This window comes from Palaemon carinicauda, chromosome 23, assembly GCF_036898095.1.
Source record: "Palaemon carinicauda isolate YSFRI2023 chromosome 23, ASM3689809v2, whole genome shotgun sequence".
NCBI lineage: Eukaryota > Metazoa > Arthropoda > Malacostraca > Decapoda > Palaemonidae > Palaemon > Palaemon carinicauda.
In genome coordinates, this window is record NC_090747.1 from 93480446 (window position 1) to 93506309 (window position 25864).

At 33.1% G+C, this 25864-nt stretch overlaps 1 protein-coding gene across 2 annotated transcripts in view; it reads left to right on the forward strand.

Annotated features, from left to right (window-relative positions):
* Positions 1 to 1403: 1403 nt before the first annotated feature.
* tw (Protein O-mannosyl-transferase 2) overlaps positions 1404 to 25864 on the forward strand; it is a 28995-nt gene continuing 4534 nt past the window's right edge. For both annotated transcript variants that reach the window (XM_068347221.1, XM_068347220.1), the window contains exons 1-14: positions 1404 to 1570; positions 8313 to 8414; positions 11927 to 12011; positions 12113 to 12217; positions 13054 to 13162; positions 13451 to 13559; positions 14477 to 14636; positions 15458 to 15564; positions 16961 to 17043; positions 18099 to 18246; positions 19945 to 20122; positions 22229 to 22380; positions 22536 to 22624; positions 23404 to 23552. In XM_068347221.1, coding sequence (XP_068203322.1) covers positions 1488 to 1570; positions 8313 to 8414; positions 11927 to 12011; positions 12113 to 12217; positions 13054 to 13162; positions 13451 to 13559; positions 14477 to 14636; positions 15458 to 15564; positions 16961 to 17043; positions 18099 to 18246; positions 19945 to 20122; positions 22229 to 22380; positions 22536 to 22624; positions 23404 to 23552 — 1659 coding nt within the window. In that variant the 5' untranslated portion in view covers positions 1404 to 1487. The remainder of the gene's footprint in view (positions 1571 to 8312; positions 8415 to 11926; positions 12012 to 12112; positions 12218 to 13053; positions 13163 to 13450; positions 13560 to 14476; positions 14637 to 15457; positions 15565 to 16960; positions 17044 to 18098; positions 18247 to 19944; positions 20123 to 22228; positions 22381 to 22535; positions 22625 to 23403; positions 23553 to 25864) is intronic.

Sequence of the window (25864 nt, forward strand, 5' to 3'; positions counted from 1 at the left end):
AATGAACTAATTACGATGAATCTATAATGGGGGGTCACAGGGTGCAATAGTTTCACCTTGTATATCCCTTGGAATTAGACAATATCGTTCTGTCACACCCAGAAAAAGAAGAGAGAAGGTGTCCTATATGAAGATTTCTTTGAAATTATATCATGGTTGCAACTAAACGGGCTTGCTAAGAAGAGCTCTACATGAAGTTGAATAAACTGAATTTTGTAGTGAACAATTTGCGGAAATGTAAAGACATGTTAGATAAAATATCGGTAAATTTTTGGAGATGGAACTTAGGAGAAATATATTACATAACCATTTAAAATATAATTTAAGATGCGTGGGTTCGAAACTACGTTAACAACAAAAACACAAATGGTTTAGTCTAAGCTTTAAAAGTTGTGAGTTAAAGAATTTCATAAAAATAAATGCAGGCACCCATTTTTTTCCATGAGGATAAATATAACGTCATAAAAATAATATAGCACTCGAATCTTATCTATATTAGTTCTTTATTCAGTTGACTTCAGAAGCGCTGTAAAACAAATATCTCTTTACAAATATCCAAGAAAATTATATTTTGAATTCATGTAAAACATTCCCATCACTTTTAATTTAAATCAAAACTAGTGGAATGTCAGTCTGTCCATTTTGTAAGCTTTAAAATTCCATTGATGTTTGTTTGTGGCTTTCGCCTTTTTACGCAGTGTGTACCCTACATTCAAAACCGGTTTTCTTCTTTAACATACATTTGAGTATGGGATGACGTGTAGGCCATCTTTATTTTAGAATTGAATTGATGTTAAAATACATCGTTATAAGCTATTTGTCATAAAACTTTATCAGTTTTAATGATAAATAGACTTTCTCATTTTCATTTGTTACTTTAGGCCAAGCCAGTGCAAATCATTTTGTTGAAATAATAGAATATATTTTATACTCTTATTTGAATTTATGTAAGTTCATCATTGTTATTACATTCAATAAAGTTGTGATTATATATTCCTAGATATATAACAAAAGAGATTCATATTTTTTTGTAAGGAACGGGGCTTAGCTTGAACTTATACAAATTCGGTATATTTTATATACTATTATTTAGATTTACGTAAGTTTATCATTTTTATTGCATTCAATAAAGTTATTATTATATATTCCTAGATGCATAACAAAATATAGTCACATTTTATTCTTTGTAAGGAACGATGCCTTAGCTTGAATTTACACTAGTTAAGTATATTTTTATTGACTCGTTTGCTCATATATATTTAATGACGTTCATATATTAATAATGTAAGGTTTATTTTATTATGCAGTATAATTAAAACAATAAAAATAAATTAACTTTGTCAAATTGAAAGATGTAAAGCCATGACGTCAAAACGTCAAACTTTCTCTTTGGATGGATCTTCTTCGGTGTTTATTCCGAGTCTTGTAGACCCCGGAGTGACACCGTTAAGTTGGGCACGGCTTCTGTGCCGTTGTATCTGTGTACCATGGCACCTGAAACGAAAAAATCTAAAGCTAAACAGTCCTCTGAAGGTTTACCTGGCCTAGAAAAGATATTTACGAAGTATAGGTAAGTAATTGATTTGAAAATGTTCTTATGAAACAAACAAAATTGTCTTACCTGTGTGACCGTATGGTACCAGAGGCTAGTCCTGTGAAGAATGTAATCGGGGGAAATCTAATTGCCCAACGGGGATACAGTCCCGTTATTGGAAATGGTTTTGGAGGTTAACCCTATTCCCAATACGGGATTGATTGATTGATTAGAGATTATAACTTAGTGTCCAAGAATGCCTATTGGTAGACAAGAAGTTTAACTTTTATGTAGCCCACCGGTGCTTGTTAGGTTGTTAACCTTTTGTGTTAGTTTAGCTTATTTTTATATTAAATTTCACAATTTTCTCATTTATTTATTTACCTTGGTGTCTTTATCCATTTCTGACCATGATAATTGGTGCCACCCACTCTTTCTCTGCCCGTTCCTATATAAATGATAGAAATGCTAATGATAGTTTAATATCCAGCCAAATACATAATTTTTTTCCTACTTTTTAGTATGAGTTTTATCCATTTTTTGCCATGGATATTGGTGCAAACCACCCAATCATGAGTTTTCATAGTCACCCATTTAATATCAATTATGTGGGGTACCAGTGGGAAACAGGTTTTGGGTGGGGAAAGATCAGTAACAAGTAATTTTCAAAACCCACCAATGAAAAGTAATTTGCAGTAATAGTAATGTGCAGAAATGCATAAGAAATACAAGATAACCAGTTGGAAAAGTATAGGGTTTGTATAAGTGCCATGAAATTGAAGTATAAAAGCGGTCACCCGTATGTATTATTTTGGCTAACTTAGAATACGGCAGTGTAAGGAGGCCGTTACTAACGGCCTCCTTACACTGCTGTATTCTAAGGTAGCCATACAGGTGGCTGCTATTATACTTCAATTTCATGGCACTTATACAAACCCTATATTTTTCCAACTGGTGGTCTTGTATTTCTTATGCATTTCTGCACATTACTATTCCTGCAAATTACTTTTCGTTAGCCTCCCTGTTAGGTATGTAGGTAAGGACATGGCTTGTAGATTAGGTTTGGGGGGGGAAATTTAGGTTAGTTGATGTCCATCTTTAATTGACGCATAAGGAACTGGCTGCTGATATACAAAGGCTCCATTACCCATTATTCACATCCCGTCCTTCAAAGTGGTTTTGTTCCCTTGTGGCTTGCTTCATTCATAAATCAGCCTTATCTAGGTGCTCCTCAGTTCTGGAAAGCGGTGCGTGGATATGCTGCGAATGCCATCTGTGTTGATTACCATTAAAGGGTTAATATGATACTCTAATTACTAGCGTAACTGGAATTTGCTATAAGAAATTAACGTATACTGCCTAATTTGGCATTTTTCTCGGTTTAATTGTGGCTTGGACATAATAAATAAGTATTTCTCACTCTTAACTCCATTCTTTATTTACATTTGGGAGACGGATGATAATTTATTGGTAATAAGCATGCGTTTGCTTTTTCAAGCTTTTATTTTTTTTGTGCAACTTAATCATTACCTGGCTTTTTTTAACCAATTATGAGCTTTCAAATACTTATGCACAAGTTCCTGGATGTTGTTCTATAGCAGCCATTTTTTTCCACCCTCCCCTTCAGTTTCATCTTCACTACCATCACAAGAAGACATTTCCAAGAGGGAAGTAGTCTACTGTATTTTGAAATTTAGTTTAATTTATTCAATGTCGGCAGTCAATTATGATGAAAATTCTCTCCGTTCAGTGTATAGCTATTGTTGCCTGTGAAAGTAAAAAATATCCCCGAAATAGTGACCCATAGGGCTGACGTGCACAGCACATCCATGTACCGCTTGCCAGAACTTAAGAGCAGCGAGGTATGATTATTTGCGAGGTAAGCGAGCCACAGCCGAGCAAAAATCATTAGATGGACGCGAGTGAATCATAGAGAATTGTGATACTTAGATTTTCATCAACTTACATGAACCATATATTTTTCCAACTGGTTATCTTGTGTTTTTGTTTTATATTTCTGACAGATAATGTTGCTGCAAATCTCTCTTCTTCTTCTTCTTTTTTTTTTAACCCAGTTTCCCACTGGTGTCCCCCGTAATTTTCAATATATTAGGGGGCCCAAATACTCGTAAATGGGTGGTTTACCTAAAAAATCATGGTTAGAAATGCATAAAACATAATATAGCGAGTTTTATTAACATATTCATGTATTTGAATAGAGATTAAAGTATCATATATTTGACCATTAATCATTATTACCTATAATTTATATCACGTCGCTCAAATAACCATTAGCTCGCTACTCCTTTGTTGTGGAAAGCGATGTATGGTTGAGCTGCACAATCATGTAGGTCATTATGTAGGGAATGTTGTTTAATTAAACGTGAACAGTAATAGCTATACTTTATGTTGTTTTAAATGACCAAAATATATGAAATTACACTAAATTTCAAAATGGATCGAATTCCGTTGTGGAGGACGTCCTCTTGTGATGGTAGTCACGCTGGAGCTGATGCAGTTTGTAAAAATAAATGCTTTTATATAGAACGTCCAGGAACTTGTATATTAGGGTTTGGAAGACCTTAACTGTACCATATTTACCGGTACAGTTCTTTCCTTCTGCAGGAGAGTAACCACTAAACTTTTAGCAAATCTCAGCTTAGCAGATTTCGTTACTAATTGGTTATGATAATTTTTTCTATGCTACATGTGGCTACCTTATTTAACTTCTGTAGGGCAGTTCTCAAGCATTAGGAAGTAACATAGCCTTTGTATCCTGACTTTCTAGTACTGCATTGGGTTTCAATTCTTTTGTTTGGATATACAGTACAGTATTGCACTTCGCCATATTTCAGCACATTGGTTGAATTGTGTAGAAATTTTGCCGCACCCAATGATGCATTCATCCGTTTTTAACATTCCCGAGGGTGTGGGATGATCCAGAATTTCCGAGTAAAATAAAATTGTTGTATTGCTGTATAATGTAGTGATAAGTTTATCTTATAGCTTACTAAGTTTAATCATTATACAATTATGGGATGATGGTTGATGGAAAACAATGTAACCTTAAATTTCTCCCTAAAATGGTATGTTTTATTACTATTCAATGATTTTATTACTTGTTATGGTTCTTCTAAAGTGGTGAAGTGGTGAAATTATTATCTATCATCATCCTTATGTTTTCGGTCTAATAGTTCACCTTGCCTCTGCACCCTTTAGGTATCATCCCATTGCTACTTAGTGTCAAAATGATATTGTTAAATATGCATGATCATATCTAAAAATGTACATGTTATAAGTTAGGGGTACCCTGTATAGGCTATATAGAAAGGCCTACTCTAGGTAGGTAGTACAGTATTAAAGGAAGGTTAGGCTAGAATTTATCCCTTTGTGCAAGGTGAAGAGGACTTCAAGAAATCCAACCTTCCTACCCATGTAAGACGCAATGTCCTATAGTCAATTCTTTTTAGTTAGGAAGATTTGCAGACTCGCAAGGGTGCCCTTTTAACTCGTAAAAAGTTTCCTGATCGCTGATTTGTTGGACAAGATACCGGTAATTCTGACCAATCGGTGAGCAGAAAACTTTTCCGAGCTAAAAGTGTACCACTGCGAGTCAGTGCAAATGCGCTTCATTAAAAAAAATTGAGTATAGGTTAGGTTATATCAAGTAAGGTTAAGTTAGGCTAGAATGTATCCTTGTGATTCTGGAAGGCATTTGACGTTAAATTGATCCAGTTAAAATTTAATTGCATGTATGAAGATTCAGAGAAATAAATCTAACACGAATACTGTATTAAGATGTAGAGCTGTGTAAGTCAAATATGATTGTAAGTTGGAACACACCTAAATTTAGTACCGAAGTCACACCCTCCCATGCAATGCAGCATAACTAGTTGCAACTCTCGACGGATATCGTTTATGAGATCAGCATCGTCCCTCGATGTCGCTCACTATCACGCAGTTCACTGTAATGTTGCTACATTTGACAGCATATTTAAGAAGGCTACATGATAGCTGTCTTTTCAATTGTAGATATTACCATGAAATTTGGCAGGAACAGAGAAACTGTTTCACATCAATCCCTGAAATTTTCATTTGGATATGCGAATTATTTTAGGAACAATTTACTCCTCCACCAAAAATAACCATTCAACCCATACCAAAATAAAAATTTGCTGTGGCTTTTCTACGGCAGATATCAACATGAAAATTGGTATGGATATTATAAATATCCATCTCATAAATCCCTGAAATTTTCTTGTACGGTAGATATGTGAAGTATTTTATGAGTAATTTGTGGCGCTGCCGAAAATCAGTCTCCCGCTGATAAAGAAAAAGGGCTACTGTGACTTTTATATGGCAAGTATCAATACAAAAATTGGTATGAATGTAGTTTACATAACACCCATCAAACCCTGTGAAAATCATTTGGTTATCTGTAAAACTCTAGGAGTAGTTTACTCCTCATCACTGATTATTTAGCTAAAGGCATCACTTACGAACATAAGTGACAGCCAGGGCATCCCTATAGCAGGTATAAACATGAAAATGGGCAGAAACAAAGCTTATGTATATCTAAATAATCCCTTAAAATTTAATTTTAATGTATTTATTGGTATAGGAGTTATTTACCCTGGCACCAAAAATATTAGCTGCTCCCCCCAAAGCCTCGCTCCAAACTCTACAGTGAAAAGGAATGACCAGGCGTTGTGATGGGTTGTTACCTAAAAAAAAAAATTGGGTGCTTCACATAAGGTCACTCACTTCGTTCACGGCAATAAATTTATAATCTAGAACATAAAACACCTTATGATATGGAGATACTTGTATAATTAGGATTAAAAAAGAACATGGTCATGGATATATCGTAGAATTATACAAAAACTCTGGAAAAAAGACAAATACAACTCTTTGACTTATGAGAGATGTCTTATCCACGAAATCTCATGAGAGTACGGTAGACTTTTGTAACTTGATGACCAACAGCACCTTAATAAGTACACTTTCAAGGAATTGAATATGAGAAAGAGAATTCTTACTAAGTGTCTATGTAATATACAGATTGTAAAATATACCGACTCCAGTGTAGCAAAGTTTATTATCAACAGAGTTTAACATTATTACTGTTGCTAGGGAAATTCAAATGGTTGCTGGTAGCATTATATAAGTGTCTTACTAATGTTTTAAAAGCTGGAAGTAACCTTATGTATAGTACTGTATTGTTAAATATGGAGAATTTGGTAGAATATTTACTTACAGTGAACACTTTTCAAGATCGTGTAATTATTAGTAGTTGTTGATTTTCCTGTTTGTATTAACCACTGACTTCACCACTTGGTTCTAAATACCCATGGCAAGTGGCCACTTCATTTTGCAATAGGGAAGAACAATAAACTAAGCCGTTCAGTATATCATAAACTTTCTTCTACTGATTATTGAAGCTATTGTAAAACTGTTTTATTTTTTAGCTTAAATTGAAGACTGGTACATAAGCTGTTTGGTCAATTTCAGAGTATCCAGAATATAGTTATTGATAACCTTTTGTCCACTTTAGAATATTGTTCAGACAGATGTTCAAAGATAACTATCCTGTATCAGAAGAGTAAGAACATTGTTGTTAATCTTCCCAGTTATGTACAGTTCCGTATTATGATTTTCTAAGATCTCCACAATGCTAGAGCTTTAAAATTTTCCAAAACCCAGATTCAGATTAATTTTAAGTGAAATAGGCTTCCCATAATATGGTACATTATGTATGCCACTAGATAGTTACATACTTGTATGCAATTGTTAGCTTGATTAAGGAGTGCAAAGCAAAGCATGTGAAAGGGCATTTTCTATCACATAGTACCTTACCAAACTTGCACATAGTTCCCTATAGTATTTAATGGCAGTAATGTATCGTGACGAGTGTAATTAGTGAGTTGTGGTTGTATTTAAATAAATCCTTGGCTGCCTCCCAGAAACCAAAACTGAGATTGCTTCGTGGAGGACGTGAGATTTTAATGTTTCTTTCGAGTAGAATAGAAAATTAATTTTGTAATATTCCTGGTCATTTATTTATATTAACTGCTTGAGTAAATTTTGAATAGGCCCTAAAAATAAGTTGGAGGACATGTGTTTTTTGTTATTATGATATCTGATTCTCCCCTTAACCTGGTATGGGAAAACTTAAAATCCCTTCCAAAATCATGAGGGAATTTAATAAGTCCATTTCATGAAAGAAAAGGTTGGAGTATGGAGCATCTTGGTAGAGGAAAGGTTTGAAGAAAGGTTATATGTTGCTTTGAGTGAATCAGCAATATAGCACAGCTGTTATTTTTTTTTTTTTTACTTTATGCAAGTTGTTATATTGGATGACGGGGGCTGGATCTTGTATTCTATTAGTTAATTTAATTTATTTATTACTGAACTAATAAGACAAATAAATGCATAAATGTAGTCCAGTGATCTTAAAAATAGGCTACACACATTAGAAGTGTCTTGTTTGCTGAATTTTCATAAGAGGAGGATACAGAAACTTTTATCATTGTCAGTCATTACAAAGGTCTGGTATCAGTCTCTCAGTTGTTCAAGTGAATTTAGTAGTTGAATGTGGATTGGTTGATGTGATATTACAGTACAATACTGTACTTTGGATTTAGTATATTATTATCCCAGTTATCTGTAGCCCTCTCATATTGAAAATGCCATAGTCAATGTGATACTGCACACAGCATTGTCTAGAATTGTTGGAAATATTAACTCTGGTGAATGAGAAATTTCTTTTTCTTTTTAGGCAATGTGACACCCCAGCAGTATGGTGGACAGTATTTGGAATAATCTGCATTTTGACGGCAGTTACACGATTCTACAAAGTATCCGAACCAGAGCATGTTGTGTGAGTAAAATTATTTGTGGTAGTAATAATTGACTTCAGTGTTAGTTTTTTTGTCGAGTAGTTATTGTTTTACCTTTAAATAGTACTGTACCAGTTTTACGTTTCAAGAAATTTATTGGTGTACAGTAGTAAAAGTCTGACATGTTGCATGGTACAGTATTACATGATTTTTTGAAAATTAATACTCCGGTTAGGAATACCAGGTAATAGTAGTTAATATGGATGTAATTCTTCAATGTACCAAGACCCATATGCGATTTTGGCTTAACCTTTGGCTCTGACTGGGAACTCGCAGAACTGATTGAGAGTAAAGAAATTTATTGAAAAGGTTTGGTAGAGTTGAAATGGCACATGTTTTACATTTAAATACTAAATGAAATACCAGTACTGGTAAAGACCAGTGGTTTTAATTGTGCAACTTAACCCTTGGCAATTGATTACGTATCCCTGGAAAAGGAAAAGTAAATTAATCATGAATGCATGCAAAAGAATTCATGGTCTGACTGTCGCATGCTAAAGTTGAGTAAAGGGTGGTTGCGTTAAGGTTCTTGGCTAGTTTTGCAATTTCTGTGTCGGTGGAGTTAGTAAGAGAAAAGCTTGAATGTGGTATTCATCTGCCCTGTCAGTGTTTGAAAATATGTTAGTAGTAAAATAAAGTTTATGTTCCTCATCTGAATTAGGACATTGCATGCCAGGTTACTGTATTTTTTAATGGGTGCTGAAGAGGGTAATGTATTTTGAAGGGAGTATTTTTCTTCATTTTCATGAACACTGAAGGAAAATGTCTAATCTTAAACATGTGGAATTGGTTTCAATTACTTGAAGAGAAACTTCAACTGGTATTATAATTGATATGTTAAGTTTCATGTAATTTTAATTCTTTTTGTACAGTATTTGCTGTTTTGAAATTTCTTTTAATTTAATTGTTTGAGCAGAAAGTCGATTGTTTCAAGAGATAAAAATAATTAAATGTATGAACATAGTTACAACTTCATTTGATCTTTTTTATTGCTATTCAAAGCAAGCTGGAATAAAAGTTAAGATATTAATAACTTTATATGATAAATGGAAAGTTGAAAGTGATAGGAAAATTTTTGCAACCTTGATATCCGTATTGATTATTTAGAAACTTTATACGTAAGTGTCAAATTTAAGAATTTTTTTAGTTGTAGTTTTGACAACATAGTCTTGTAGGAATGAAGAAATCTGCAGTCACAGAGACAATTTGCATCTTGTGAAATTCAGATTCAGAGAACTTTATCTCTGATGGTCAGTCACCGAGACTTAGTGGAGGGAGGAGTGGGAATGGGGATAACTGGTTCCCTGAGGCAGATGATGTTCACTTTCACTTGCAGCCTTCCTGTCAACCATACCTGTCTAGAACCTTTTTATAGTGAACCCAAGCATATATAAATGCTTTTAAATTCAGATTTTACAGTCTTTTGTTGATGTAGATATTTTCTTAATATGTGAAATAAGTTTTTGTGCTTTCTGAATTTCTCTTTTCATAAAGTAGAAATTCAGCATTGTTTCTGCAACTCATGCTTGTCATGGTGGGGAGAAAATCTTTCCCGGTCTATTTGATACATAACAGAACAGGTTTGCACTATGCTGTATATTTGAAAAGGATTCTTTGGTTGTTTTTTGAGAAAATAGACGAGTCCTCTGGTTAAGCTTTTTATATACTGTATGCTAAATCTGCTATAATTAGTTTATCAGAAAGGTTAAGAATACTATGCATAGCTTCCAGAGAATATGCTAGTGTACTTTTAAGTACATTTACTCTTTAGATTGACTTCACCATTCATTTTAATATGATTTATTCAAAATTTTTTTTTTCTTTATTGGTAGAGATTGTGAGGTGGGTCACTCACTCCTTTAAAGAACACATTATTGCCAATATGAAAGCTAGACTTTCTTTAGTGAAGGCATATGTAATGTTGCCAACACTTTCTATTTTTCAAGTACCTTTGTTTTTATCTCTCAACACATCAATTCAGAATGTCTGGCTTATTTTCTTTTCTACTGTACTGTAAAACAATCTGCTTTACAAGCTATGGAAGAACAGACAAACAGCCAAAGCAATACCATTTTATCACCATTTCTTGCACAAGGTTCATTGTACTGTAGTGATTACTGGTATGTATTAGAAATCTCTTCCCCCATGAGTAGGTGTTATGTGAAGGTCACGTGTAATAGATCACCTGGTTATACTGATATTAAGACAGACCTTTGGGAAAAGTTTCCCTAGAAAAGGTTCTGTAACTTTGATTTACAGTACTTATTAAACAAGACACCTAGTCTAAAATACTGATTTCAAAAGTATGTTCCAAGGAAATTCAGCTGACACTAGCAATACTGTAATAAAGATCATAGGGAATAACAGTCAGGCTTCTGATATTGTTAGGATTCTTAGAATTTTAACTCCTATTAGGATTCAGTTTCTTGATGCCTAGTTGTGTTCAGTTAATTGACAGATTTGCTACCAAATCTTGTATGAAATCATAAGGTTTTGGAAGATTTTGTGTTCCTTAATATAAAAAAAATTCAACACTTAAGATTCCAAAAAGAAGGATGTTGTTCAGATGGCGCTCGCGTCGTGGCGTGGGTGGTGTGGCGCTGGGGGTTGGCTAGAGCCTTTGTATCGGCCCATCCCTTTGACGAAGGAATTAACTAAATGGAAGACAACCTGTGAATAGTGGATTTCACGCGCCTTTGCTTTATACACGACACCCAAAAGGTGCTCGCGCGAGGGTTGTAACCTCAGCATTCCATGCTTTTATCTTTCTCTGGTATAATTGGAAGGTTTTATCAGAAAAGATATATAAGAAGGACTCTCTTTTCACCGGCCGCCACAGGTCTCTCCCCAGAAATAGATTTTTCCTTCGTCAAAATCCCTTATTAATACTGGTTATATATATAAGAAGTTCATTATTGCATGTACTGTACTGCAATTGCTTTTCAGTATTCATTCCTATTTAGTTTTTCTTGGTAATCCCCACCTTTTTATTAATATTAGATGTTTACTGTTTAGTCTTACACTAGGTTTAACTTAGAATTTTCAATTTTGTTTCAGAAGCATTAGTTTTCTTTCTTTCATATTGATATTCACTTACTGTTAATAGTTTAGTTAAGTCAAATTCTTAATGTAACTTGATTGATAATGATAATGTTGAGAAGTTTCATATTTTTTGCTTATACAAACCTTCAGTGTTATCTAAGGAAAGTTAATGTAATTAGTTCTAGATGATGTGGTAACCCTAAAATGGAATTGATGTTGAAGATGTTGAATGTTTTCATGAGATTACAGTGGAAGAAACGACGTAGCTCTGTAGGTTTTTCATACGCCAGTTAGTCTAGTTTATATTCCATTTACTAATTATTACCCCATTAGATAGATTTCTAGTCATTTGTTTAATATAATCTAAAGATTACCAAAATTTTGTCTTCACACTGAATGTATTTGGTTTATTTCCTGCTCTTCATTGACATTCTTTTTCTTTTTTTTCCAGATGGGATGAAACTCATTTTGGAAAGTTTGGCAGTTGGTATATAAACAGAACATTCTTTTTTGATGTTCACCCCCCTCTTGGCAAGGTAAGTAAATTTCCTTTCAGAATTTCTCTCATTTCAATATTTGTAGTTACAAATTTTGAAAGTAAATTATATTTCTGAATGCTTAATTTTATTTTCCCCAGATGTTAATTGGGGCTTTTGGTTACTTGACCGGTTATGATGGAACTTTCCCGTTTGTGAAACCAGGAGATTCATATGAAGGCGTCAACTATCTGGGCATGAGAGTAGTAAGTATCGTTAGTAGTAAAAGACCTGTGATTTATGATACCATAATTGTGTTGATTAAACATTAATGATTTTTTTTATACATTTTTAACTAATGTTTTCACTTATACTTATGACACTCTTATTTGAAAGAATAATATGGTGATAAAAGTTTCATGTTTACTCTCAGCTTTTTTTTTCTTATTTAGACTTAGTATTGTAAGAAATAAGTGTCAAGAATAAGGGCATTGCAACTTTTAATTGATTTTGTAGATATTTTCCTGAACAGTATCTAAAAGTATGATGATGTATAGTGGGTAATTGTAGACAACTAAAATAATGTAAGGAGTATAAAAACTGCTAAAAATTGGTTACTGTAGTGGATGTAGATTTTCTTGTTACAATAATAGTGATGGTTATTTGGAAATGAAAATTATATTCTTTACCGTTTAGTTTTAGATTATTATTATTTAGTATTTTAACTAGAGAGCCATGTTAAGATTCCTAGTTTGAAAGGTTTAGAAATCAACTTTAATAGTTATAATTTTAATATTTTGTGAAGAAATTAGTCATTGTTTGAAATTATGTGAACAAGAATGTTTACATATTTTCAAAATTAGATTAAAAAAGATAAGACTAGTATTTTACTGGATCAAGATACAATATTTTAAAAAATCGTGTCTGGTATCTACATGGATCAGCATTGTAGAATTTACTTGAATGGAGATGTATTTTACCAGTCCAAGAGGGAGTAAGAGTGATATTGCAGCATTAAAGTTCTATTTCTTACATTAGAAATTTATATTCCTAATGCATTTGAAGGAGCATATGTTTGACATATTGTCTCTGTATTCCCTAGTGTTGTACAGCAATGGGAGCTTGTTTGGTGCCTTTTGCTTTCATCATTGTGTGGGAAATGACTTTCTCATTGCCTGCTGCAACTCTTTCTTCATCTCTCATATTATTTGGTAAGACCTCTAATTATGGTAACTTGTTACTGTACTTATACAGTTTTTGTTTTTATTACTGAAGTTGAAATAGTCCATTAATCATTTCTAGTAAGAGTTTATTCTTTTGAGATTTACACAAAACAGCCTAGCAGCATTTCTTATTTATTTCATTTGGAAAATATGAACATGAGTTTCATTGGGATCGTATGAGAAGAAACTTTTATTTCTATAATAATTACTGAGAATAACTATACTGTATCTACCAAAAAGGATTTTTTTTAATAGTGACCTGAAATATATTTACAGATATTGGACTTCTGACACTGAATCAGTACATTCTTTTGGATCCCATTCTGTTATTCTTCATCATGGGGTCTGTGGTAGGCATGGTGAAGTTCCATGCCCAGCGTCATAGGTAAAAACATCTTTGTGTATAATTCTTATGAGCTTCTCTTATATTTGGTTCTTATATCATTTATAGAAATAATAAATGTACATAACATGTTCTGTATGGTATTCCATTTGTCTGTGAGCTAAATCATAGTCATTTAGTTACATCCTATTTACCAGCCATAGTTAATCTTCCAAGCTTTAATATAGATTTACTCTTCACAGGCAATTTTAAAGATAAAGTAATACTACAGCTTTGATTTCGGCTAATATGAATATCATGTTAAATTAGATAGCAAGATCTGAATTATTGCATTGTTTGTTTAAAAGTTTGTTAAATTACTGTAAGTTTTATATAGTTCCTGTTATTTTAGAGGATTGTAATAATGTGGGAAAAAGTCAAACACTGTTGAACAGCGTTTTTTATAATGCAGGGGATGGGTTACTTTTAAATCCAAGCCCATTCTAGTGATATTCCAGGATGTAGTGTTTTGTGCAATGTTTAAAATTTCGTTTTAAAGACAGTAATAACAGTTGAAAAGGATTTTGTTTGGCATCAAATGCATCGCAATGATTTTTAAAACAGTACTCCAGCATTGTCGATTTTCTTCTACAGTCAATTTCTGATATCTGTTTAGCATAGATAATTTGTAATGGCAATGCATAAATGGTGATGATACTCTTCATAAGGTTCATAAGTTTGGGAAATAAAGATAACTTCATTGTTTCATTAGGCATTCTTAAACAACTAATGCCAAACTCTTATTATCTACTTATGTGATATAGCAAAGGTTTAAACTGTTCTCAACCATTTTTCAACTTGGGGAAAGTAATGTACCGTAATTTTATGACAACTTTTAAATTTAATTTAAGTATTAGATGAACAAGCCTTTTACCTGCAATTTGAATTGGAAATTTATATATTTTTTTCTTCAATTTTAGGCCCTTCACTGTACCTTGGTGTTTCTGGTTGACATTCACTGGCGTTATGCTGTCTGGATCGGTGTCCGTCAAATTTGTTGGCTTGTTTGTCGTTCTTTATGTTGGTTTACACACCATCAAAGATCTCTGGGACCTGTATGGTGATCTCAACAATTCTCTGGTGAGTTTGATAGTGTGGAATGTTAGTAGATTTTGACTCTCTATCCAAAGTCATTAACCCTTTGAGCACCATTGGATGTAATTTAAGTTCAATTTTTTTTTTTTTTTTGCTAGCTTCAATGCCAATGTAAATTTATTTAATTACCATAGTTTTGTTCTTTATTTACTTATGTAAAAACTGTACAAAATAGGTAACCTTATACATCAAGGGAAAGGAAATTTATTCATCTGTATGATAAATGTAAATCCTCATCTTGCACAAGTTTGTGGCAAGAGGAGTCTAGTAAGGTGGTCATGAAAAAGATTCGGGGACTGGGTCGCCAAATCATTTTGTGAGATGGCGCTCAAGGGTTATGGGTCCTTGGAAGTGTTAATCTAAATAAAACTCAAATATTTGCATTATTTAAAAGGTTTCCTTTTACTTTGACTAGTTTGTCCTTCATTTTACAACACAATATAATCAAAGACTCGTACCCCTACTGATGGAACTTGTAGTAAGTCCCATCTATGGTGCTTTATGCCAGTGGCAATAGAAACAAACAATGATAATTTTTATCTGGATGGAGTGGTTTAAACTGCTCCACCCAAAAAAGAAAGCTAATTTACCCTTTTTTCTTGTCAAGCTTGCATTTGAAGTATATAGCCTATGAATATTTGATAAGTGCTGAAGTCATTGATTTTTGTGAGGAAAATTTACTTATAATTCAAACAATTTTATGTATAGTTTTCAGTTTTTAACTAGAGGTTTATCAGTAAACCTGGTAATAGAAAAAAAAAACATAAAAGAATGTCCAAGCTCATTGACAAATTGTTTTATTACAGAAATATGTGATGCAGCATTTCATGGCCCGTGCGCTTGGTCTTATAGTTCTTCCAATAGTACTGTATTGTGTGTATTTCTACATTCATCTTACTGTTTTGTGCAAGAGGTGAGTAACACATTCATCTGTTTTAATAATATTTTTGGGTATACTTTCCATTTTTCTTTAAATCCTAAAATGAATTAATCAAGAAATTCTTTTAGGTATGATCAGACCTATACTGGTTAGAAAGAAGATTAATGTTTTTACAAATTACACCATGTAATGATGTTGGCATTATCCCTTGCTAAATTTCAGCTTTCAAACTACCTTTTGAATTTCAGGCCGCCTGTTGAATAGAGGTCATATTAAAAATGTCAGGAAATATGGAAGTTTCAAGGTAGTTAATAGGGTAGTGCAAGTCATTGTTGTTTAATTTCGCTTTAAGGGGTTACACCAAAAAAGAAAACAAAACTTGCTGGCAATATTTTGGCCAATAGTTTGGGTTGCTTATCCTATACAATATACAGTACTGTATTTTCTAAATTTGTATTACTGTACTTGTGATTTTTCAGTTATAGTAAATAAGTTTTTGCTAGATTGGATCCATATAGTATGTACATTACTTTTGGAAACTACCCTGATGTAATTGTACAGAAATTTGGTGTTAGTTTTATTTTATTTCCATAATTTATCCATACTCTTTTTACTTGGTAAGTACTAGTTTTATAGATGTTATTGATTAGCAGGAGAATATTAGTTTAAAGTTTAGCTTGATACCCGTAGCCTTTGCAATAAGTGTCATCAAAAAGATAATACTGTTGTTTACACAATATTGCAGTTTATTTCTATGAAGTTTTACTGATGCTTGCTACTGGGAAAACTGTTTTCATAAAGTAAAGCTGTAGTCATTTGTTCCTACACTAATGCAATCCCTCATCCTTTAATAGAAGTATGTTTTCCGCATAGCTGAATCCGTACTGTTGGAATTTATAACAAGGTGATGATAGTTATTGCTGGGTGGCTGGAAACCACGCCAGTACACCAAGTAGCCTCATTTTCAGCTGCCGTAGAGTACATATGTGCTTATGGTGCAAAATTAAAGATGCCTTCCAACATTTCCGGGAATCCTAGATGCTTACGCCTTTCTGTTCTTTTTCTTGTTTTGCCTATTTTGCAACTGTTAGTTGAAGACTGAGATTCAGTAACTACTATCACCACCTCATTGATCTTAACATCTGGTTCCAACTAGATGCTGAAAACATACTCCTTTTAAAGGACTCTGGTTTGGATGAATAGGAAAAAAGCAAATTACTTTAAAGATTCGTGATATTTTTATGGTCTAAAGTTTTTTCTAAGTCCATAGACTTTCTATTGATAAATAAATATGGAGAGAGCGCATAGTCTACCCTAAATTATTTCTTGTATTTTCTAGTATGAGCAGTATGTAGACTCTTTGGAACGTAGCATTAAGACTTTCATTATTACAAATTAATTAACACTCAAATACATTTTGTATTTTCAGTGGTAATGGTGATGGATTCTATAGCTCTGCATTCCAGTCACAGCTAGAAGGAAATTCTCTCTACAATGCCAGTATGCCACTAGGTAAGAAATGTGATGATATTTTCCCCTTGCCTACAACTTGTCTCAAATCCAGGTCCATGTGTATTTGCACGAGTTTTGTAGTCTCGTGTACCTGGTCTTTTTATTTGCATACTCTTAATTTTTATAAATACACTTTATTCTCATGTCCAAATGTTTTCTATTTTGCATAATTCTGCTCTGTTAAGTATTATTCATACACTTTATTTTCTTGAATGGTTAAGCAAGTCTTTATGTATTTTTTTGTTTACTAAATAATGTACTACTTCTTGATATTGAAGGAATAGAATTTAACTTTGGTCAGTAGCAATTCAAATTAGAATTGATTAGTCGTCATAATTGGAGTTTGTATTATATATAGTAATCTCTGGCTTGTCAGACTAATAGATCCAATGTTGTGGTAAAAATGGGGGAAATGCTGGTAAAGGTTATATCTTTTGCTTAACCTGGCCAACTTACCCCAAGTCTTAGCCTTCCTTGTGCAAACGTGCATTATGTCAATGAAACTAACAGAATTCATAGAAACAGACAATAAACCCAAATTATATCTGAAATAGGTTGTTACACTACTTAAACTTGGTCCATTATAATCCTTTCTGGTATCACCAAGCATAATTAAAGATTGCGTCAAGGACTATATGAGTAAACTATGTATCTACAGTACATAGTGTATTGAGCTTTATTCAATGCATTTATGGGTGTATACTTTCTCATATTATAAAGTCAGATTAAGGAAAGTTTGGATTCAAATAAAGCAAATAAACAAAGATTAGTGTCAGTGGTATGCATTTTTTTTCTGCTTATCAGATAGTCAAGTAAGGAACATTTTTGTATAAGTTTTCATCAAATTTTAAAATTAGTTCATTAGCACTCGAAGAAGCTTTGCAGATTGAAATGAGTCAAGTTTGTATATACTGAGTTTGAATAGGAACTTATTTTTTAGGTGACACTTTTTTTTAGGCGACACTGTTTTTTTTAGGTGACACTGTTTTTGATGAAGTTGCTATTAAAAATTTATATTGCAGTTGCTAACTTTAATATGACTTATACTTTACCAGAATTGGCCTATGGTGCAGAAATCACGTTGAAAAATGCGCGAACTGGCGGTGGTTATCTTCATTCCCATATTCATCTGTATCCAGAGGGTGCAGGTGCTCGGCAGCAGCAGATCACAACATATTCCCATAAAGATTTCAATAATAAATGGTAAGATTTTCTTTCTACTACATACGTTAGTATGCTGCAACGTACTTTACTTAAGACCATTGTGTTTTTCTGGCTATGAAATATCAACTATATTCGTTGTTCCATTTTTTCTGTTTTGTTGATATATTTTTTTTTTTTCCAATTTTTAAAACTGAATTGTTTTTCCTTAATATGTAGGGAGCATGACTGGCTCACAAAATGGTGATTTGATATTACAGTTGTCTTTGAAATGAAAATCAGGCATTTTTAAAGGTGCAATTTTCAGTGATTTTAATGGTGCTTAATCTTAATATCTCGAGGATATCGGCTATGGTTCTTGATCCCGAAGCTTTCTAAATATCAGTACCTAATTATTAGTCCACTGTTGTCTTTGGGAACTATTATATAAATTTAACTTCAGTTTGTTCATCAAACTATAGGTCTTTCTAGTTCAGTCATGTTTAACATATCAGAATTCCTCCTACAGTTTTAAGGATTTCAATCTTTTCTTGAAGACTTCCAATCATATATGTGCAAGCACACTCGCTACCACACACACCCACATCAACGCACATGGATATATGTATAGGCTATGTAACTGAATACTACATTATATACATAAAGCTAAGATGTTCAAACCTTCACACACATATACACTCGCCTAACAAACGCAAAAAATGTTGTACTTATCACCCTTGGAAAATAACCCCAAAAAACATTGCAGGTAGTATATATGTTGGCACATATGCACACTGAAGCATAATCTTGCGCGGTGTCATTTGTATATTTCCTGGAATGTATCGACACTTTAACCAAAGGAAATGGCACAGACTACATTTTTAAGTCATCTTTGCCTTATTTTGACTCCTACTTGCTTGAATGGATTTCAAATGAAATTTGTACAAATATAGAACATTGTACATAAGTATGCAAGGAAGAAAGATCATAAATCCATTTTTCATCTGGTTATAACCATGCTGCATTTGCATTTCATCTATAGCATTTGCAAGCGTGTCATTCCAACTAAGTACAAAGGTGGGCAGTCATGCATGTGTGTGTTTGAAAGGAGCGAGTCCATATGTTGTTTAGTTACACACACTTTGTCATTGCATTTGACCAAGGAATTTTAGTCAAAAGGTGATAAGTTTGATTAAGTTTCATGTAGCCATAGAAACCTACTTTTATAAGTTACACTTTAGTCATGTCTTGGCTTGCTCAAAGGTTTTCTTCTTGAATTAGGCAAAATTTCAAGCAAGTTAAGGTCTTAATCTTACTAGTTAACAAACTATTCAAATGATTAGAAAATATATCCTGTATGTGTAACCTATGCAACTTTTGAAAAATAAATGAATTTAAAGTGTAGCCTTTAAATTGTCTGGAGCCCACTGGCTCCCATTTTCTAGGGCTATAAGTCAGTTCTTTTATAGTAGACTGCACTTTGTAACTTTTCTTTTAAAGGGCGTTGTTGCCAGTTCTCTAAGCCTTAATGTGTTAATAAATCAGTAGTTTGTTTTTTTCGTCTGGAGAAAGGTAGCACAGATTCTCCTATGTATAACTAGCAAAGACAGTACAATTATTTATTCTTTGCAAAACTTGAGAGGATTATTATATATATAGGGAGCAACCATTTCTTGATAAATTCTTTTGTTTTTATGGTGTTTATTTTTAAAAATCAATTGTTTGAAATATAGAGATTTATTTCTAAAATTTCCTTTGTAGGCTTGTCAAGAAGTGGAATGAAGAACCAGGTGACTGGGAAGATGATGACCCCGTTGAGCTTGTGAAGAATGGAGATTTGATTCGTTTGGAGCATGTTCCTACTGGTAGGAACTTGCATTCTCACCGGGAAAATGCTCCAGTCACAAAGAGACACCACCAAGTAACTGGTTATGGAGAGGTGAGACTTTATGCATAAACATTTTCTTTCATTATTTTGGTAATGTACTCCATATATGGGGCTTAATATGATAGTTAATTTTATTTCAAAACTGAAGTTTTATATTTCCATACTTACTTCTGAATAGAACAAGAATTGAAATTTAAGTGCCAACCTGCTAAAGATGAATCAATAAAGAACCCTACCTTCCTCCTAAATCCGGCACCAAAACCCCTCCCCATTTTCTGGCTCAAAATGTACTATGCAATATGAAATAAGAACATATCATTTAGTACTAATCCAATGCCCAGAGTAGCTATGGTATGTCACAAGCTGAAGAAGGGATGGCCAAACATAATTGTGCCATAACTCTTAATGGCTGTCATTGATAATCCTAAAGGGTACATTTGAAATATAAGGATATGTAAAAAATTTAACGTTTCTTCTTCAGAATGATTTTCTGTGAACGCTACCAAAGACTAAACAGGGCGCCACAAGATAACTTCAGTAAAGTAATTGTAATTGCTCTACCTTCTTCATAGAATTCTAAAAGCCCATGATGCACTAGCTTAAAAGGACTTACAAAGACGAATTTAGGCTAACACTTTAGAATAAGGCACTGAAACATTAATTTATCAAAAATTAGTCTTAATAATTGCTGATGAATTAGGACTTCATGAATCAAAACTGAATAAGTATTCTATTTCTGAACAAAACATTCATCTAATCAGCTTAAACCCCTTGGTTACATTAAGGTCCCTATTATTTACTTTAATTAGGCCCTTCAGGATATGCTTTAGTTATCTAAAACTTGAGTAATCATATAACACACATTGAGATCATCTTAGGTGGGTTAGGGCCATCAGTGCACGTCATGCAGTATAATGTAGGCTTTACTCTGGTGTTTTTGCTGCATTCCTTTGGCTTCTGGCTGCAATTGCTTTGTATAATTTTACTTTACCTCCGTTCCTGCTTCATTTCTTTGATCTTACTGTCCAACTTTTAACTTTTTCTTTATAGTGTAAATACAGGGTTTCCACAGTTGTATTTGAGTGCTGAATGTCATTACAGGCCCAGGTTCCAGGCTAGATAACCCCAAATTATAAATGCACAATCCACTCACCTTGAGGGCAACAAAGGAATAATGTTACTTCACATACTTAAAGCAATATCCCTGAAATGAATTTACCATTGACATACCTGAATGGAGTAGAAATGGCCAAACCATAAAATATTACTTGCAGATTGTAGACAAAACATTCTAGACATAAATCTCTAGACCCGAAATAAAATGTAGGTGTTGTAATGGCAATGACCATTTGAATATAAAGTTCCCTACCTTGTTCCCCCTCTAACTCAGACGCTGTTCTGGCTGTCTTTTTTTTCCCCAACATATGAGTAGGGTTTTGGTGGCTAAATTAAAGGAAGGGAGGGTATGAAGACAGGGGTGCATTTTTTTTTTTTCATCTAGTTGGTGGCACGTTCCTCTTTATAGCTTTTTTTTTTATTTAGAAGTAAGGTTTTTGGAAATGATTATCATTACAGTATTAATGCTCATTTGAGCAACAGAGTATAGTTTAGAAATTATTTGGTGGGGTGAAGGAGACTTGGTGTTGACTCATCATTGAAGTTATTTCTAGGGCAGTGGCCAAAAATTAGTGCAATATTTAGTTGCAAATTTATTTGTAAGTTTTAAAAAGGCCTGAAAACTACTTTTATTTTTTATTCATTAACCTCTGCTCACATAGTGGCAGCTTTTCAGCTTTGCCATTAAAAAGTTTTCCTATCACATTTAAGAGCAAATTATTCAGGTAGGCCCTAGAACATTGTCAAGATTGTCTTGTTGAACTACATTACTATACTTCAAAATAAAAATATAATGAAAGGGATAGCATATTGGAAATACAAATAAAGCAACTGTACTTGTATGACTGTAGGAAACATGGTGAATGTTCAAAGGTTTAAACAATGTTTTATTAGAAATATCTTATATGATATTGTTTGAGACAAGAAATAATTTTTCTGTAACTTTACTTGGGAAAATCCTCATTATTCTTAATCATTAGGATATCTTAAGCACCAAAGGTGTACAATATGTTCCTAAAAATTTTACTTGTTCCATCTTAGAATGGTGTTGGTGATGTGAATGATGTCTGGCGAGTTGAAATTGTCAATGGCGAAGAGTCAGAAGTTGTGAAAACAGTTGTTCATAAAATCCGACTTAACCACTACCTAGTTGGGTGCTCCCTCATGTCACACAACAAGCAGCTGCCCAAATGGTAAGGGAACTTCGTAGTTATATTGAAACTATTTTACATGTTGGTCATATTATGAAAGTTTTATTTAATAAATTTTCAATATTGTCATAATTATTTAAACAGTATTAGTAAATTTACTGCACTTAGATAATTTTATTTTTATTTCTTAATTTTAGGGGATATGAACAGATGGAAGTCACATGTAATCCAAATATTCATGACCCAAATAATTTATGGAACATCGAAGATAATGTATTCCCTAAATGTAAGTATTGTAATTCTTTCTTTGAAAATTGTTTGCTCAGGATTCATATTATTGAAATGGTTTTTAAGTTTTATTCTTGTGTAGAATTCTTGAATACTGCAATCGAATTTTACCTATCTTCATGTTGGCTTGAATAATGTAGAATGTCAACTTCATGACATTGGAATGTGAAGCAAGTATTAAGAGGGCAATAAGAAAAGTACCAATTGCATGGATAAAGTGGAAGAAGATAGGTAGATTCCATTTGGAAACTATATAAAGCCTACTTGAGGCCTTGGCACCTGTAAAGCATATGGACGAAGTTGCCACGAGATGTGGTGCCAGCAGTTGTGGTGCTAGCGGATCCATATCCATACAAATTCCAACACTTTAGCCTGTTTGAAAATGTGGTAGGAAGGGATAAGGACCAGTTTCAGAAAATTACTAGCCAGGGGAAAAGGACAGATAGAATTAAGCCAGATGGAAATGTTTTACAGTATAGGCTAAAATTTCACAGGAGGCTAGATGACTAATTTCATGTATAAACCAGTCAAGGGAAAACCAGACCACTAAATTTAGTATTAAAATTCCACTACTGTATAGATATGATAGTTTGCTATAGTTTTTATTGCCTTGATTTAATATTTCATGGCTAGTTTAGATGGATACTAACAAAAGTTCAAGATTTGTTTTTAAAAACTTGTTTGGTTAATTTGTATGGTTATCCCAAATAGTAGTTTAATACAGAAGCTGTGCAAGATCTTTGAACTAATTTTGTTATAATTTCCTCTATTTTTCAGTACCCAATTCCAGTTTTGAGATTTATGCACCCAACTTCCTTGAAAAGTTTTTCGAATCTCATACAGTGATGTTCCAGGGTAACTCTGGCCTCAAGCCTAAAGAAGGAGAGATTACGTCACAGCCTTGGCAGTGGCCAATTAATTTCAAGGTATGGGATATATGAAGATGTTCAAAGTAAAACTTAAATTTTTTTCAATAACCAAATTGGGTTAAAGTCGAGGTCCTTTCCTTTAACATCATTAGATTCAATTGTTTATTTTGATAAGACAATTAGTGTAGTTTAGTAGATATCAATCCCATTCCTTTCCTTTTTTATTTCAAAATCTAACCCTGCATGCTCCCAAGTAATATCTACTAATGGATATAGGCATTGGAAGCTTGGTTAAGCCCTGCTTATCATTAGCTTTTCTAATTTTCAAAATGAACATTGGTTGAAAATTGATTATTTTTTGCCTTGCTTGTGTTTAATTTTCAGTATTAACCTAATGTACAATATACTTTAATTTGTTATTAATTGTAGTTAAAGTAAACTTCTAAATTTTGAAAAATTATACCTTGGCTATGGATAATGCAGTTTATAAGACATAAAATCTAGAATTGTTACACTAAATTATGGGAGTACCTTTTATGACTCTAAAGTTCATAATGCCTGGCAATGAAATTGATATATTGTATAGTCCATATCATATCAAAGAATTATTTGCTCCATTGAGAATGGATGGTGGAACATTCACTTGTTTCTTTGAGCTTAGTTTCTTACAAAATGTTTCTGCCATGTATTAAAAAAAAATCTTATGCAGCTCACAAAAGCATGTCATTGCTCTTAACCATCCCTTCAATCATGTAAGTGGTTCCAACACGGTCCATGATAATACCAAGATTTTCTTGTTTTACAAAGAGCACACTTGCAACATTAGCACCCCATGTTCTGTAAAGGAATATTGGATATGAATCCACAATTTTAATGTTTCATAGGTTTGCCTATTTGTCAATAGCTTTATACAGTACTCCATAAAGTTTTCTTCTGTAAGATTTATAAAACTTGCCGTCTATTGAATGTCTTATTCCTAATCTAGATATTATTTTTGTCATAGTACTTCAGTTAGTTTTATATGCATTTAGCATAAGATCTATCATAATTTTGACTCCTTTGCATTCAGATCTTCTCAGACTACCATTCTGTGTGTAGCACTAGGTACAATATGTAGTTAATTCTAAGTCATGCCTTCTTAATCATGAGGCACAATACCACAGTATTCCAGAAGTTTTATTCAGCTGTGACCAGATTGTGGAATGGTCTTAATCTGGCAGTTGAACTGGTTTATCTTCAGAAGTTTTTATATTTAACCCTTTTACCCCCAGGCTATTTGGAACTTTCCATCCCTTAACCCCCACTGGTTATTTTTTATTCAAGCACATTTTGCAGTATATATTTTTCAAATTGCTCTAACAGCCTTAATTTTCGCCATAGAGAGGTCAGGTTGGTCTCATTCTCTTGGAAAATGCCTGAAATTTCTCAAAAAATTAAAAAAAAAAAAAAAAATTATAAATAGCAGTTTTTTGCAAGGACGTACCAGTACGTCCATGGGGGTAAAGGGATGTGTTTTGTGAAACGTACCAGTATGTCCTTTGGGGGTAAAAGGGTTAACTTAAGTCTCTCTTCATAGTTTATATATGGGAGGTCTATTTTAATGTTATTGATGAAGATATTTTATATTCATTATTCATCACTTCTCATGTAGTTTATTTATTTCCATGCTTTCTTACCTCTAATATACTTTCTATACAAACGTACAGTACTTGAAACTTTTAAGTAATGAAATTAATAAGAATATTATGCAATTTTCACCATAATGAAATAATATATATAAAACTGTCATTATTGAGATATTCTAAAGCCAGAAAAATTTCTAATCCAAGGAATTCCGGATAAGGAATTCTCAACCTGTATTGACTACTATGTCAACAACTCATTGCAGAGACTTCATCAACACTTAGGGATGGCTCATGCAAACTATTTGATCAGATTCACTTATTTTACCCAATTTTCTCTTGTGCCTTACTGAAGAGATATTGAACACATTATGTGAGGATTGACTGCATCCAATACTACTGTACAGTGAATGCCATTTAGCTAGTATTTAATGCAATAACTTTGTTAACTAACAACAGAAAACTTACTTGCTGTAACTGGGCTCACAGCACTCTTTTGTGAACAAAATGTAGTCTGAGGATCATTGTGGACCATGATGGGAAGCATTGACATTTCATAATTAAGTGGTGTGTTTGATAGTTTTATATATAAAAATAAAAAATAGATTTTCTCTTCACTATAACTTAGTTAAAAGGTTAAAATTTCCTTTTTTGAACAGGGTTCTTAGATGATGAGTCAGATTGCAGTACTTTAATTATAGTAATTATGCTGCCACTTCCCTCCCAAAATACTACTGTACATTTTTC